Source organism: Clinocottus analis, unplaced genomic scaffold (genome assembly GCF_023055335.1).
Source record: "Clinocottus analis isolate CAN_PGR_092001 unplaced genomic scaffold, fCliAna1.0.p SCAF_5, whole genome shotgun sequence".
Classification (NCBI taxonomy): Eukaryota; Metazoa; Chordata; class Actinopteri; order Perciformes; family Cottidae; genus Clinocottus; species Clinocottus analis.
Window position 1 is genome coordinate 3,059,352 of NW_027176207.1, and position 14,989 is coordinate 3,074,340.

Below are 14,989 nucleotides of genomic sequence, written 5' to 3' on the forward strand. Positions count from 1 at the left end.
ATGTGTGTACAACCGGTCGGCCCCATTTGAAGGAGGGTGAAAGAGGCCCAGACTGATGACTCCCTGGGGACAGATTTCTCCGTCCAGCTCCCCATGCCTCTCTCCCCGGTGAAATCACAGTGGTGTCAGTGTGTCAGCTCGGGCTGTCACTCTCCTTATTGCTGCGAGCCAGTTACTCTCATACCTCATGCCTCCCGGCTGAAGAGAGGGATGGGGGGCGGGGGGGAGGTAGCAAGAGGGAAAGGAAACTGGACTTCTTCTACGACGGCCACCATTGCTGAGCAGAGCATCAACACCACGTGACACAATAGGAGAGTCTCAAAAGAAAAGCAGTATAGAGCCACTTTGTGTATCACCTCAGAGGAGCTGGAACAATTAAAATGACCCCGCCCCCCAATGGACTGGTTTGGTACAGTCCGCTGAGCTTAGCTGACAGGGCTGCATGGACGACAGGCCAACACTGAGCAGATCTAGGCGGCGGACACACAGTAGAGCAGTGCATGCACCGCACCCAGAGTGGCATTGGGACCTGTTGACTGGTAGAGTTTATCTGTGTGTGTGCGTGTGAGAAAATGAGTGCAACGAGGTGTTTATGAGCAGGTTTTGGTTTTTATGAGCATGTGGCTGTAACTGAGATTCCTGCATGTCTACGTTTGAAGTATAGTCGGCCCAACAGGCGATTGTCTATTGTTCCTCTGAGCTGCCGCAGTGACGGACAGGAAACACATGTGGCATCGCCAGCCAGCGGGTTCTGAAATACCTTCAGCGTCCTGACATTCTGGTTGTTGTTTCACGACTAATTCATTTTTTTTCTGCTCTGGGTGAGTGATTTGTCACATTAGTTGAGTCAACGTTTCTCAGACGCTGAAAAGGCGCCTGCGCGTTGTGCTTATCACATCGCCTTTGGCGGGTGGGTGCATGTGGACGTGAAGCCGTGTTGGATCATAACGGCACGTCTTTTGAATTCCCGTCACATACCAAGTCAAATCATTTCAACCCCTCGCCTAAATTTGAAAGCACCCTGTTTACTTGAAGGATAGCTGGAGATTTGCTCCTCACCTTAGTGCACTTCAACTCATAAATAAGACACAGTTGTGTTCTCCAGCTGAGCTGCTCAACGCCAAAGGTGCGTGCTAAATGTTTTTATTGACAAATGGGAGTCAATGCAACGCTGGTTTATGCTTCTGAATTGTGGGCCGTTAATGCCTTTCAGCTGTAAATGACTGCACATTGAAATGATGAGGGATTTAAGTTCATAATAACATCAAAGTGCCGTTGTTTTGCTGTTTGCACAAGATCAGCACACTGGACCGATACCTCGCCCATATAAAATTGAACAAAGCAACGTTTAGATCAAAGATCATTGTCATGTCACAACGCCGCAGCATTTTTTGGACCTGGTACTTTTTATTTTTTGGGGATGTGTGCACTTTACGCACTGTTGGTTTCACGGAGCAAATACGACCTCGTAAAGGTACCCTGTTGGGTTTCGGATCACTGCTACCACTACGGAGCAATGTTTTTATGAGTGGGCCTCCCTCGCTGCCGGTTCCACGCCACTCCGCTGATCCACGCATGAAGGCAGTGACAAGAAACGCTGCAAGGTGCCCATGAAGGCAGTAAATAAGACGACTAAGAAACATGGCCGTAAACCATTTATGTCACTCGTGTCGTTTCATGAGGAGGGTATGTCATTTTGAAATGATTTAGGCGAGAGGCAGAACAAACACAGAAGAGGTGCATTAGCCATGGTTCTGGTTAAATGTGCACACTGCTGTGACGTTGACCGGGCCATGGGTGACAGACTGCAGCGGCTGCTGAGAGGCCCACGCTGCCATATACATGTCAGCGAGCGTCTCATGTCACCGGCCATCCATGAGACGTCTGCGCGTCCCTCTGGGGAACGACATGCACCCAAAAGAAGCAACACCTACCGTTTCCCACTCGTCACCAGTAAAGACATCGGTCGCGGGTGAGAAGCCCCATCAGCTGGCTTACATACAAGTGACATGTTTGAGGTCAGGTGGTCGGGCTCGCTCCACAGCTGCCTTTGTCTCTCGGTGTAGTTTGACACCGCTGTGATGGTGTGCGCCGACCAAATGCTGCGCACTGGCTGGATCCCCATTACACGCCGCTGTTATTTCAAAGCCTCAGTGAGCCCGGGCATGACAGCCAAACCCGCAAAGGATCTGTCAGCCGCGGGCAGAGAGTGTGTCCCCCGAGGGCTGCCCTGCTCAGGCCCTTGGCAGGAGAAGTCTGGCCCCTTGGCCGGCTTTCCGCCCAGCGCTTCTGGCGGTCCACCTGTGCCAGCATGCCCGTCATCGAGGCCCTGACCCAGCTCTTCTCCTGTTACGTTCCCTCCAGCCTGACCCCACACCCTCAGGGATATATATATATATATATATATATATATATATATATATATATATATATATATATATATATATATATATGATTTGATCTCTAAAGAGGAGCTAGGAATGGGACACACCGTTGCCACTGATCCCACCCAGACATCCTCATGTGCACGTAGAAGACGGTGGTGGTGTTTTTGGTGGGGGGCGGCGGCAGTGTCAGGGGGAAGGTGTTCAAACATTTAGGGCGTCAGGAGCTGTCTCAGGCAACAGATTTTCCACATGCTGGTGGGGTGAGAGCAAACCAGTTAAGAGCCATTACAGGAGCAGCTGTAATCGGAGCCTCCGTGGGTGGAAGAGTGCCGTCGCTGCAGCTCCCCGTTAGTAAATGGCTTCATTATGACCAGAGAGGAGACAGTGCACACTGGCTCTACCACACAGAGTATGAATGGAGCACGGATGGATACGAGCGAAGGTAGGTCGCGCTCCGTGCCGTACTGTAACCATGCGTAAGTGCTTGTGCCCAGCGGTCTGGCAGCCGCTCCTCTGTGGCGTTGCATCTGTCAAAAGAGCTCAGAACAATCAGCGGCGTCCTAAGCCCAATTACCCCCCGATTGCTACCATTTCACAGAGGATCACCGTCACATCTCAGGAGAGAGTCGGGGGTTTATGTCTCGGTTAACCGCGCACTCCATGACATCACAGTCCATACACACACTATTTACATTTTCATACGCACTTGCTTTGACTTTCCAGCTCGTGATACAAAATTCATAAACCAAGCGAGACAGGCATGAAATATAGATGTTTAAAGGGGCGGCTTAACAGCCCTCGCCCGCCCCGCCTCCCGCCTGCTTTTGGCCTTTTGCTCAATCAGCGCTTGTTAAGGCAGCGGTTTGTGTTACTGAGGGGATATCGGCACGCAGCGGTGTTCTTACACATGTCACGCTCCCGCAGCCAGAATAGTTGGCCTCGCTCACCTAACCCCCAACCCCGTCTTTAGTTCTGTTTGGCTTCCCACTCCCCCTTCCCCGGCCACCCCCCGGGAGTCTAGCACTAATAAAACAGCTCCAGTCCAAGACCCTCCACACGGCAGGATGTCCAGACTGTGTAACCCAACACCCCTCTGGGCTCGAGCTTAAGAGAGCTGCTGACATGACGGAGAGTCTGGGAGGGCCAGCGAGGGAGCGTCCATCATTGTCAGGCCCCAGCGCCCCGAGCTCCCATCTGGGCCATGTCCAACATGCATGCCTGTGAGCTGTGAACTCATTGCTGTGAGGTGCTCTGACAGTCAGGAGACCTAAGAGGGTATCACAGAGTGTGGCGTTACTGCTCTTAGAGCAGCTAATGCTGTTAAAGTCTGCAGGCCTGAAGAAGGGAGGGATAAGGAGCTAATAGACTGGGGATTCTCTGGAGGCTTTGGCTATGAGATCAGGGAGAAAGCTTCCCCGGCTGAGGTTACCGACACAAGGTTTTAACTTCTCCGTGAACTGATATCAGACCAAAGTGCAAGTCTCAGCTCTTCTACTCATAAACATTACATCTGTAGGCATTTGCGTGGAGCTTTTTTTTAGCAAGGCGGGCAAAATAGGAATCAACCATTTCATGTAAAGCCTCTGCAGATGGACGGTGCTTGCTTTAAGCACCAGGGAGGAATATTAGAACATCTGGGCTCACCTTCCCATCCCACAGATGTGGGAGTTGAGCTCAGATGTCATCCACTAATATGAACTCCAGGGTATACCGCTGAGCTCCCAGAGCGGGGAGAGAAACGCTGGAGAAAGACAGACTCCCGAGTGTGTGGGCACTGCAGGTTTAAACCCGGGTAGTTTTCATTAATAGGGCTATTGTATTGGACCGCATTCATCACAGGGTGTCGTTGTATCTAATAATCTGGCAAGTTACTGTAAAGACAGAAAACACATGTCAAGAAAAAGGAAAGACACTGTTATAGGTTGGCTCAATGGGTCTTTCATGAGCATGTGCGAGCGAGCGGCCTGCTGTTTATTGTTCTCCTCCGTGTGGGAGGAAGATCTGTTAAAGATGTCTGCCATTAATGCGACTGCAGGCTCCATTGAGAACAAATAAGCAGCCCGGTCCCTCAGCGAGGAGCTCTTTAGGGAGCATATGCTGTCTAAACCACTACTGAGGTCAGACCACTGTCAACACTCGCTGCTCAATTACAACTCTAATTTTGTTGTCAGGCAAAATATGGAGATATAAGAGGGCCGCGATCGCTGTGTTTTCCTTCTCTTGTTTTAGTCGGGGACTAAATGGTTTCCAGACTAAGCCCTGAGGCAAATTGTCTTTGAAAACAGTCTGCATAACTGGGGACTGTGAATATTTTTGAGGGAGATTTTTCTTCCACTAGCTTCTGAAAGCCCAGCACAGAGGGAGATCCTGATTGTAATTAATGTTTACTGAGACATACCAATGCGAGATGGGATTTTCAATGAGGGCCACAAATCCTTGTTCAGCACAGTGTGCATTTTAATTGATTCAACTTGAGCAAACAGTCTGTCTCCCCGTGTGTGTTTTATCTGCTTTCTGAGGCGAAGCAGGCTGGTGATGTGTGCAGAGGAAAGAGGCTCCTCGCCGTCGTTTACCTGCTGCAAATCCAGCCTCAGCGGCCCGCACAGGTTTAAAAACACAATGTCTCTGGACCAAATGAATCAGTTTGTTGGGATTCACCGGCGTCTCGGTGCATTGTGTCGGCTGGAGTGTGGTAAAACTGTTGCAAGAGCGATGTGATCCGTGAGAGGTTTGGGCATTATTCTGCTTACTGCCGCACTACAGGGAGCAGGAGGGAGAATACTAGATGGAGATGGAGGAAAAAGAGTTTCAGGGGCGACAGTGAAAAAGTGCAACTTGGAAGGTCTCTGTCAGTTGTGACAGACAGCTCTGGGTATATATATATATATATATATATATATATATATATATATATATATATATATATATTTATTTATCCCCTCAGGGTAGCTTTACCGTTGGTTTCTCATCTAGCGCCATATTCAGCTCACACGCAATTCACGCTACGACTTGTGCACGACCAAATACCTGCATGTAATAACATCCCCATCAGCCTCAACTGTACTTTGAGTTCAATGCTAATTAATACATGGCGGCCATAAATAGTACACCTGCTAAACATTAGCATGTTAGCATGCTGACGTGAGCATTTTCAACAAAGCACCGCTGAGCACAAGTACAGCCTCACAAGCCGTTGGCTGCAGACTCTACGTCTTGTTGCCCACCTGATGATAGTCGTGACAGCGAGTGTTGCAGCATGACACTGGCACCGGACAGACCGGCAGTCAGCACCCAGAGGTTACCTAGCATTGCATCATGGCCCCTGAGTCCATAACGCAGAGCAGGCTGCCCTCCCTCCAGACCGGCTCCTCCCTCCCTGTTAGCACCTGTTTCCTGGATGCGCTCAACAACTGCACAGCTGTCGCAGCCTCCAGCACAGCTCTGCCTTCTACTTATGACTCTTTAGTTTAATAACACGAAGGTTACGATGTGTTGGAACATAACAAACCTTAAGTTGGACTCATCTCAAGGCAAACCACAGTTTTGATGAAAGTATTTGTGTACTGCTGCAACCCAAAGTACACGCATTCAAGTGAGCACAGTTTGGTGTATTTGTACTTGAACTCACAGTGTGGTTACTAGTTTTTTTTTTACTCCAGTAAAGAATCTGAACGCTCCTCCCACCACTGCAGTGTTCCTCATTAGAAAGGTGAATAAAGTGAGAAACTGAGGCCAGGCTGCTACTTCCATCTCCTGCTGCTCAGCATGTCTGGCTTTGATTAGCGCTGTTTTCTGCTAGTTGGGCCAGACGGCGGCCTCGCCTCGGAGGCTCTGGCATCGGCGCATTTTCAGAGCTCGGCCCTCTCTGCGTTTTCACCTCGGCTCAGCTGTCAGTCTCGCGGCTCCTGCTATGTGTTAGGTTGTTGGTTTTGTGTGATTGAAGCTATGCGACCCCTGCCCGGATGAAATCCCATAAATGAGTGCGAGGGTTCAGAATGCGCCGAGGCGCTATTTCGAGGAAGATGAGACGGAAGGGGGTGACGGCAAGGGCCGGAGGCTTGGGATGCCGCAGAGGTCTCAACAGCCATCAATTTGTCAAGATGTCTCCGGGTGCAGGCTGTCACATCCACCCACACACATGAGGGAGATTAGCAAAGTGGTTTTGGCGCTCGTTGGACGCTAATGTATTTTTTAAAAGGGCAGGTGGCGGCCTGCTAGTCGAGCCTTTAAAAAGATGATGTTGTTGGCGCATGTTTGTTAATCATTTATATGGGGCCAGGCTGTATCCAGGGAAGACGATGAAATATAGTGTGCTAAATAAATCCCCTCATGTCCTGCAGTAATGACCTGACACCATATTAAACTTCCTAATGTTGTGCATCTCACGTTGCCAGGCCTCCTCTCACTCCCTCGGTTAATCTTAACGCCGTGCAAAGATTTGCGCCGTTTGTCTCGGGCACGGCCGTACTAATGCAAATGTGAAGGACCGTTAACCAACCAATACACAGGCCTATTAACCCTGCAGGCTCAACGTGATATTAGCAGCACATTAAAAAAAAATGCAAACACTAAATACAGCTTCATGGCGCTAATGAGCTGTGGGCCAGTGCAGGACGGTAACGACGAAGGGGAGTTGAAAGGGAACTTGTGGCTTGTGGCAGTTTTTTGCAAAAAGATGTCTTCGACATTCTTCATACTGTGTTATTGGTTGCGGTATTTTCATGTTATCACATTATACCAGATCGGAGTTGTAGCCCGTCTGATGATTACATGCTGCAGTGTAGCTTTCACCACATGGGGAGATACGAATCAGGAGTCGTGGTGTTTGTGTGTGTGAACAGAAGGAGATGGCTCAGCCGGGATAATGAGTTATCCCCCTAAGCCCCTCGCTGGGTCCCCTGACATCCAGCCTTAATGAATGGCTTTCCTGCGCACACACACACACAGCTGACCCTCACAAAGCCCCGCCGTACCCCCTTCACCTCCTAAATCCGGCCTCTAGCTTTTTCCGGCCTCATTCTCCGCTGCAACGCTCCAGCGCGGAGCGCCGCACTAGTTAGCGGCCCGCAATGCTACTGAAACGTTGAGAAACAGCAGGGCTCTGCATTTTGAGCAACCCAAGCGGGAATTGAGCTTATTTGTTTCCAGGGATGAAGAAGACTGACAAATGAACCCTCGCGGGAGGGAGGCTGGCAGACGCTCCTCTTCTCTCCTTCCCAGCTCCGCCCGGCCCTGGAGTCTTCATTATGACCAGAATAGACACCCCCTTCCTTTTTTTTTTTAGCGTGTTAGCACATTCTCAAAACAAGCCGCGGACCTCGGGGACCGAGAGGTGCATCGGGAGACTTGAGAAGTGGGAATTTTCCCCTCTCCCCGTCTGCTGCGGTGAAGTTGTTTGCAAGAAGCAGTCTCTCTTGACCGGTAATAGCATTTGTAAGTGGAGAAGATTGACAAGGGGTGAGGGGGATGGATTTAAGGGCTGCTGGGCTTTCCTGTCCGGGGATGTGTTTTGTGTGCGGACTGCCAAAGAAGAGATATGCTTTCTCCCTGAGGATTAGTTAGCATAGAAAACCGCCGCCTCCCTGCCTTACGAGGGGACGCCTCTTATTTGTGCTTGTCCAAAGTCGACCATTACAAAAACACTTCAACCTGCCAAAGTGTGCCTTTTGTCTCTGGGCAGGCTGGCAGATGTCCCCGTAAGCTCTCCACTCAGAGCAGGACTCAATAGCTGTTATTGTAGATATTGATTGCAATTTTCCACGAGGAATTGCCTCCTCCGACCCTAAACTACGATACCACATGCGCCGGGGGAACCGCTAATGCCTCGCTCTGCATTGTGATGCTAATGGTCACGGTTCTGGCAGGGCCCCGTTAGCTCAGCCTGCTCCCGGTGGGGTCGGTCCGGAGGGAGTCGTGTGTCAGGGAGATGGCAGCCCGCTGTGACAGGCTGCAGCTCCTGAGTGCAGCCCAGGAGAACCGGGTCCCATCTCCACCTCTTTGGCAGGTAAAAGGATTTAACAGGCTTTCCTGAGGGGAGGAGGATGAGGAGGAGGAGCCCTCGCTCTTGCCCCTAAACTCCCCTGAGGCTTCGGGAGAGTTAATTACAGTTTATGTATGCACTGTCATCCCCCATGAGCCTCTTTCCCTCGGGAGCAGCTGAGCTGACTGCTGACGTCTGAGCACTTTGTTCTGGAGGAGAAGGTCCCTGCTGAGAAAGACCCTGGACGGAGCTTATTAGCTATTGTTCTGTGCGACTTCAACATTGTGCAGCCGTTATTATTCATTCATTCTGGATTAATTCACACTTTGTTCTTAATGGAGCCCAACAGGACTTCTAATAGCAGATAATTGCTGTTTTTGGCAATTACTGAAAGTCCATAAAATGTCTGCTCACCTTGTCAGATGGAAAGCTAACTGCTCAGCCATCCTTCATGCTGCATGGTGAGGTGAATTAAAGCGTGCAGCGTTCTTATCCCGCGGCGTTCTTTAATGGGCAATATAATAAAGCAGTCATCCCTCTCAAGCCTGTTTGCATTGATAACGGAAAAAACACCAGTGTTTCAAAAGATAATTATTCCTGAAGAATTATTGTGTGGTTTTTATTTGGATAACGTGACTTCTTCTTGGGGAGAAGTGAAAGAGTGAAAGTCAGGTTTGAAGTATCTGCTATGCCAACCTGTATGCGGTTTGAATGAGTCTGCCACAGATTGTTTCTCTACACAATAGATCTCAGCTGCGCCCGTCAGTGGGAGGCACATGCTGAAGCCTCGTGAACAAATCGGACCAGAATACATTTAATTTGTCCGGCAAATGGAAGTTCTTTCATCCAGGCGGGGCGGAAATAAAGAGAGAAAAAAGCCAGAACCTTGAAATGAAGGTGACGTTGTTTTGTGTACGATATAAACTGATTCAGCCTGAACAAGAAAAACACATTTCAGCTGTGTAGTTTGTCCCCAGGGACGGTGTTAAAGGCTGCATGAAAGGGCTCAGGAATTGGTGCTTGTGCTGGCACAGCTGCAAACCCCAGAAAGGGTGTGTCGGTGGGAGGAAGAGGAGGAGGAGGAGGAGGAGGAGGAGGAAAAGATGTGTGTCAGTTTGTCAGCTCAAAGCGCACACACTCGGCACGGCAGGAGCGATGGAGGTTAGAACGACCAGGATCTATAAAAGGCCTGAAGCTCGCTCACACACACGCACACACACATAACCTTTGGTTGGGGATGAGGGCTGGGGATGTTTCTGCACACAGAGCTGAGCATCTCTGCTTGGTGTATGTTCACTGAAAGCCACAATCGTGTACAATTGCGTGTAGAATGGACCACCAGCTTTGACACTAAAGATATTCTCTTTTTTCTTCTCTTTCTGTTTTACACAGTTCCAGATTTTGGCGTCCATGTGCTCTCCACCAATGGCAGCCAGGAGCCTCACGGGCCGGCCCTCCTCCAGGTGTCAGGCCTAGAGCGCAGTCAGGAGAGGAGCCAGGAGACCTGCAGGGACCCCCAACCCCCTGCGTCCAGCACCCCGAGTCAGCCTCCGCCACCGCCAGCCCTCCCCCTGCCCCTGCCGTCCGTCCCCCTGCCCCCGTCCCCCAAACGGACCCAGATAAACGGCCCCGCCCAGGTCCCGGCCTCCAAACACCCGCCCCTACGCTCAGAGGCTCTCCCCAGGCCTCAGACGCCCGCAGCCCTGCCTCTCGCCCAGGGCCAAGGGCCCTCGCCGCCTCCCCCTCCCCGGCCGCAGCACCAGCCGGAGCCGCCGTCCCACCCCCGGCCTCCGCCGACGCCCGGCCTCCACCCGCACCCGCCATCGCCCGCTCTACCCACCCATCACCCTCACCTGCAGCACCCCAGCCAGGCCGGGCCCCACCGGCCCCCATCGCGCTGCCACCCCCGGCCCCTTTCTGCCTACAACGGCCTCAGCCTCAACGGTCACAGGTAAGGCCGACAGCCGACAACCTCGCACCTCGCCGCGTTGTAAAAACACACTCACGTCTCTCATGTCCTCATGCGCTCTGATGCAGAAATTTGTGTGCCGGCAAAAAACCTCCATATTCACGTACACTTGAAAATACTAGAATACCTCTTGAGCTGGAAGTACGCGTGATGCCCGATCAGTATGTAAATTGCTATCAGGGAGAGCTTGAAGTTCCCTGAGCCAAACAGGAGCACTGATTATTAACAACGGACTAAAAGGGCCATACTGCACCCTGAGGGCCTGTGATTTATTAGCCACCCACATCGTCACTGGGGCTGTATACATTTCAGCCGCCGCCCCCCATTATACAGGCTGTATGTGCAATATCTTAGTGCAACCTTGACTTGTATTATTGTGCATGATTGCAGGGGGAAAATGAGCTAAAAGTGGTCATATTCTTTATGGAAAAATATATAATACTTCAGATTTCTGGAAGTTTTAAAGAGTACTCGGCAGTATTCCACATTGTATGTTCAAAATGCACCATGATCACAGTCTTTACTCGTATAATAACAACGATGACAGTCGAGCTAGCCGGTCGTCTGTCTGTTGAGAGGCACTGAGCCCTATGAAGCTCTTTCCATTAATTTAAGACTCCTTCAGAATCCACTCAGTCCCAACAACAGCTCTGCCTCACAGGCTCTCAGGATTTGGCTTTGCCTCCCTCTCCCTGTGCCAGGCCCTGCCAGTGCACCAACAGGGCCTGGCACCCGCTGTGAGTAATCCCGGCCGGGGCCCACAGCGGAGAGCGGGCGCTGCGAAGGAGCTTTTCGGCTTGGCGCTGTGCAGACGCGAGCTCTGCGGCTGCCCCCGGGGGGGAAAACCCACACACGCTACAAAAGACTGTTTGCTTACACTCGCACACACGTCCTCTCCCCCCTCTCATCCCATTTCCGATGCACATGTTTTCCCTACCTGGCTCTGGAAGGAAGTGCCTCAACAGAAGCCGTTCACAGACAGATGCACGTTCGTTTATGCGTGCCAGCGGTGGTTCATTTGCATGGAGGGTGTCTGTGAATGTGGTGTTTTCACGGATCGTGTTTGCCCCGGGATTCTGTGAAGCGCGAGAAAAGAAGCAGGGAGGCGTTTGTAAACGGGGGACAGTTGAGGTGCGGAAAAAAAAAACTGTGCTGGGAATTGAGCGTCGAAGCAGATGGAGTTGAGGGGATGAGGAGGAACAAGTGTTAATTTTGAGTGATCGCGCCTGGCTTACCCGAGCTCCTTTCTCCATCTTTTCTCTTCTTTATCTCTCTTTGCAGCAGCAGCAGCAGGAGCAGCACCCCGGGCACCAAGCCCCACGGGCCCCCAGCTCCCACTTTGCACCTCCCCCATCACCCGCCTCCTCCTGCGGCGGCGGCGGCAGCAGCCTCCGCCTTCCCGCTGCCCTTGGCGGCTAACCAGAGCACCCCCCACAGCTTCCCCCCTGCCTTGCAGTCCTCGCCGCACCCACATCACCCCAATATGTTCGCTCCTCCAGCCGCCTTGCCTCCACCACCACCACTTACGTCTAGCAGCCTGCCAGCACCCGGACATCCTGCTGCTGGGAGTGCCTACTCAGGTAAATAACACAAGCTGCTTCCAAGCATCCCCACATCGCCCCCAAGCGGCGTGGCAGAGGATTGCACATTTAGCTGACAAAAAAAAAACGACAACATAAAGCAGACTCTTATTTTAGCCCGTTGTTGCATCAGGTTGCCTGGACGGCCGAGACACATGAGAAGTATATAGAAGGAACGTTTAAGATGCAGAGATGCGTTGAATGTTACCCCGGTAATTATTTAAAGGAACAAGCCACCGAGTCCGCTCCCTGGCAGCGCGCTCCACGCCAGCGGTTGTGTGTGTTTATAGTCGTGTGGACAGCTCACACTCTTTCTGTCATGCGGTGATTGATCGACTCTCTACACCCCAGTAATATCCACCAGCAGGTCAGGACACATTGCAAAAGCGATTACAGACCCTGTGCACATTTCCACACGGTGCCGTCAAGCTAAATGTCAGGGTCAGTGTGGGGAGAGTAAAAGGCGGGGTGGAGGTGGGGGGGGGGGGGGGGTTGGCTCACCTTTTAACAATGATCCCAGAACCTCCATTTTCACCTTGAACACAGCGTTCATGTGCAAAGAAATCAATTCGGTCAATACGGAACGGCGCACGCTGGATTTCGTTCAAAAGATACTAATGAAATTTTCATGAAGAGAAAATTCCACCCCCCGCTCGCCAGCCCCAATAAAGCTTGAAATGAATGCAAAATAAATATGGCGGTGAGTCACCGTGGAATAGGAAGGATAAGGTTACCCCGGAGCGCACACAACCTCTCAAGGCACGGTTTGTTGAGTTTAGAAGAAAAGCCAGCGATTACTTGAAATCCATTCCTCCTCCACGGGCCGCGCTGAGGTTATTAGAACAACAGATGTTGTTGTCTCAGAGGGCCGTGGTGTATCAAATCACAGCGTTTGACAGTTCCAGCAGTAAGACACTTCTAATCATCTCGGGCCTCGCTTACATTTAAAATGACAAGCTGATAATCACAGACATCGCTTCCTTTTTTTCGATGACATACGCGGCTCTGACATTGGAGCCGGGGGCCCTCTGAGGGACGCAGCGAAGTTAGAAATACTGCAATTACACTGTAGTTAAACAACAAGTGGTGTTATACGTTTGTCTTGACAGCCTGGCTCAGACAACTTGAACGTGGCCTTAACCCAGTCCTAATCCTCCCTCCTTCCTTCTCCAGAGCAAGAACTTCTACGCCAGGAGCTCAACACCCGTTTCCTGGCCTCCCAGAACGCCGACCGTGGCGCCTCGCTGGGCCCTCCCCCTTACCTGCGCACCGAGTTCCACCAGCACCAGCATCAGCACCAGCACCAGCATCAGCACCAACACACCCACCAGCACACACACCAGCACACCTTCACGCCCTTCCCCCACGCCATCATGCCCACCCCGGCACCGCCCATGGTGCGTACCCCTGCCAGAAATGTGAGGATAAGTAGAACACACACCTGTCTGGGGTCGGGGGGGGGGGGGGTCAATCACTGTATACTAAATGTCTGCATGTGCCTTCTTTTAACGAGTTTTACATGTGTGGAGGAGTTTTTACTTTGTGGTGTTGAGAGTGAAGACTTGATACAATCAGACGTGTGTGTGTGTGTGTGTGTGTGTGTGTGTGTGTGTGTGTGTGTGTGTGTGTGTGTGTGTGTGTGTGTGTGTGTGTGTGTGTGTGTGTGTGTGTGTGTGTGTGTGAGCAGCGCGCTGCAGCCTGCGGGTTTCTGTGGCTGCCTTTCAATGATGACCATGTGTGTCAGTCCGCACTATAATCATGCCTTTATTTTTCCCAGAAAGCCGTTCTAGTGTTTTCTCTGGCATGCTCTACGACTCCAGACTTGAGTCGCCGTTATTTTCTAAATTGGCAATAACTCGCCCGGAGCATGTTAACTTCAGAGCCAGCTTTCAGAGCATAATACACTTAATTCATTCTGAATTTAATGACATCATTTGGTCCCGTTTGGGGGTTTTCATTACTGGCAAATGTCTTGCATTAAGAGCCCCACCGCTTGTTGGGGGGAGACCACAGGCAATGGGCGGCTGGACCTAAAACTCACACAAACACACACACACACACACACACACATTCATAACTGTCTGGCCCGTAGAGGGTTCCCTTGGCTCTGATGATACCTCAAAGGCAGCATGGCGAGGCCTCTGACAGCTAATGAGGCCATAAAAAGGCTCTTTATGGCTGCAGTGTTTAGTCTTGACTGGGGAAATGTTCGCCCTGAGCCTTCGCTGCAGCACTAAAAGGAGACCAGATGAGACACAGAACCCACAAAAAGGTCCTGACACCATGAGGAAGAGGGCCGGATGAAAACACGCCGGGTTCGGGAAGCTGCTAAACTTTGAATCTCAGTCGACATTTTCGTGTTTTTTAATCATAATGTCCTTCTCTAAGTATGTTTTTACTCCGAAAATACACTTTGTGGTGCATTTTGCGTCGGCCTAAAATGAATGTAAGAGGTCAATGTTGTTTCCCTGCAACGTTGTACTGAAACTCTGTTTCATTTCTCCTACAGTTTGAAAAATTCCCAACAAAAGTGGACCCTTTCTACAGACACAGCGTGAGTTCCTTGCTGGCCATTTCAGCCCATGCAAGTTGGTGTTTGAGCTCTGTGTGTGTGTCAGATGTCTGGTTTCCATGCGATCCATCCTCGTCTTGATGCACACTGTACGCATATGCCAGCTGGATCACACTTCAGCCCCAACAAATGTTGTGGTTATTAAAAAAATGCTGGATTCTTAGATTTTGTGGCACAAGATGTGATATGTCTGCAACGGTAAAACTGTTGTGCTTAGAAATGAGAACAGAAAGAGACAGTTGCTACATTACAGAGGTGCCTCCTACTCGTCATTAACCTGCTAACAGCAGTAGCTTGCTCATGATTATCTCTCACTGAAGGGGACTGTTTGTATACATTGGACCCCGCTCCTATCAACCTGAGCTTTAAAGAAGATTTTAATATCAGGAAAAATGTGCATTTCTATTCCGACCAACCCTCAGGTTAAATAGATGCTGCAGAATGTTGTTACTTCCTTTGTAAATGCTCCATTTTGGATTTTTAGGATTTCCTCGCTGTTAT

General features: G+C 50.8%; 1 protein-coding gene across 4 annotated transcripts in view; it reads left to right on the forward strand.

The window, feature by feature from the left end:
• The window catches only part of auts2a (activator of transcription and developmental regulator AUTS2 a), a 285,759-nt gene that overhangs the window by 264,326 nt on the left and 6,444 nt on the right, over window positions 1-14,989 (forward strand). For 3 of the 4 annotated variants that reach the window (XM_068600362.1, XM_068600364.1, XM_068600363.1), the window contains 4 exons: window positions 9,760-10,318; window positions 11,618-11,916; window positions 13,090-13,334; window positions 14,426-14,470. In XM_068600362.1, the coding sequence (XP_068456463.1) occupies window positions 9,760-10,318; window positions 11,618-11,916; window positions 13,090-13,334; window positions 14,426-14,470 (1,148 nt within the window). The remainder of the gene's footprint in view (window positions 1-9,759; window positions 10,319-11,617; window positions 11,917-13,089; window positions 13,335-14,425; window positions 14,471-14,989) is intronic. The other variant, XM_068600365.1, reaches the window with a different exon arrangement.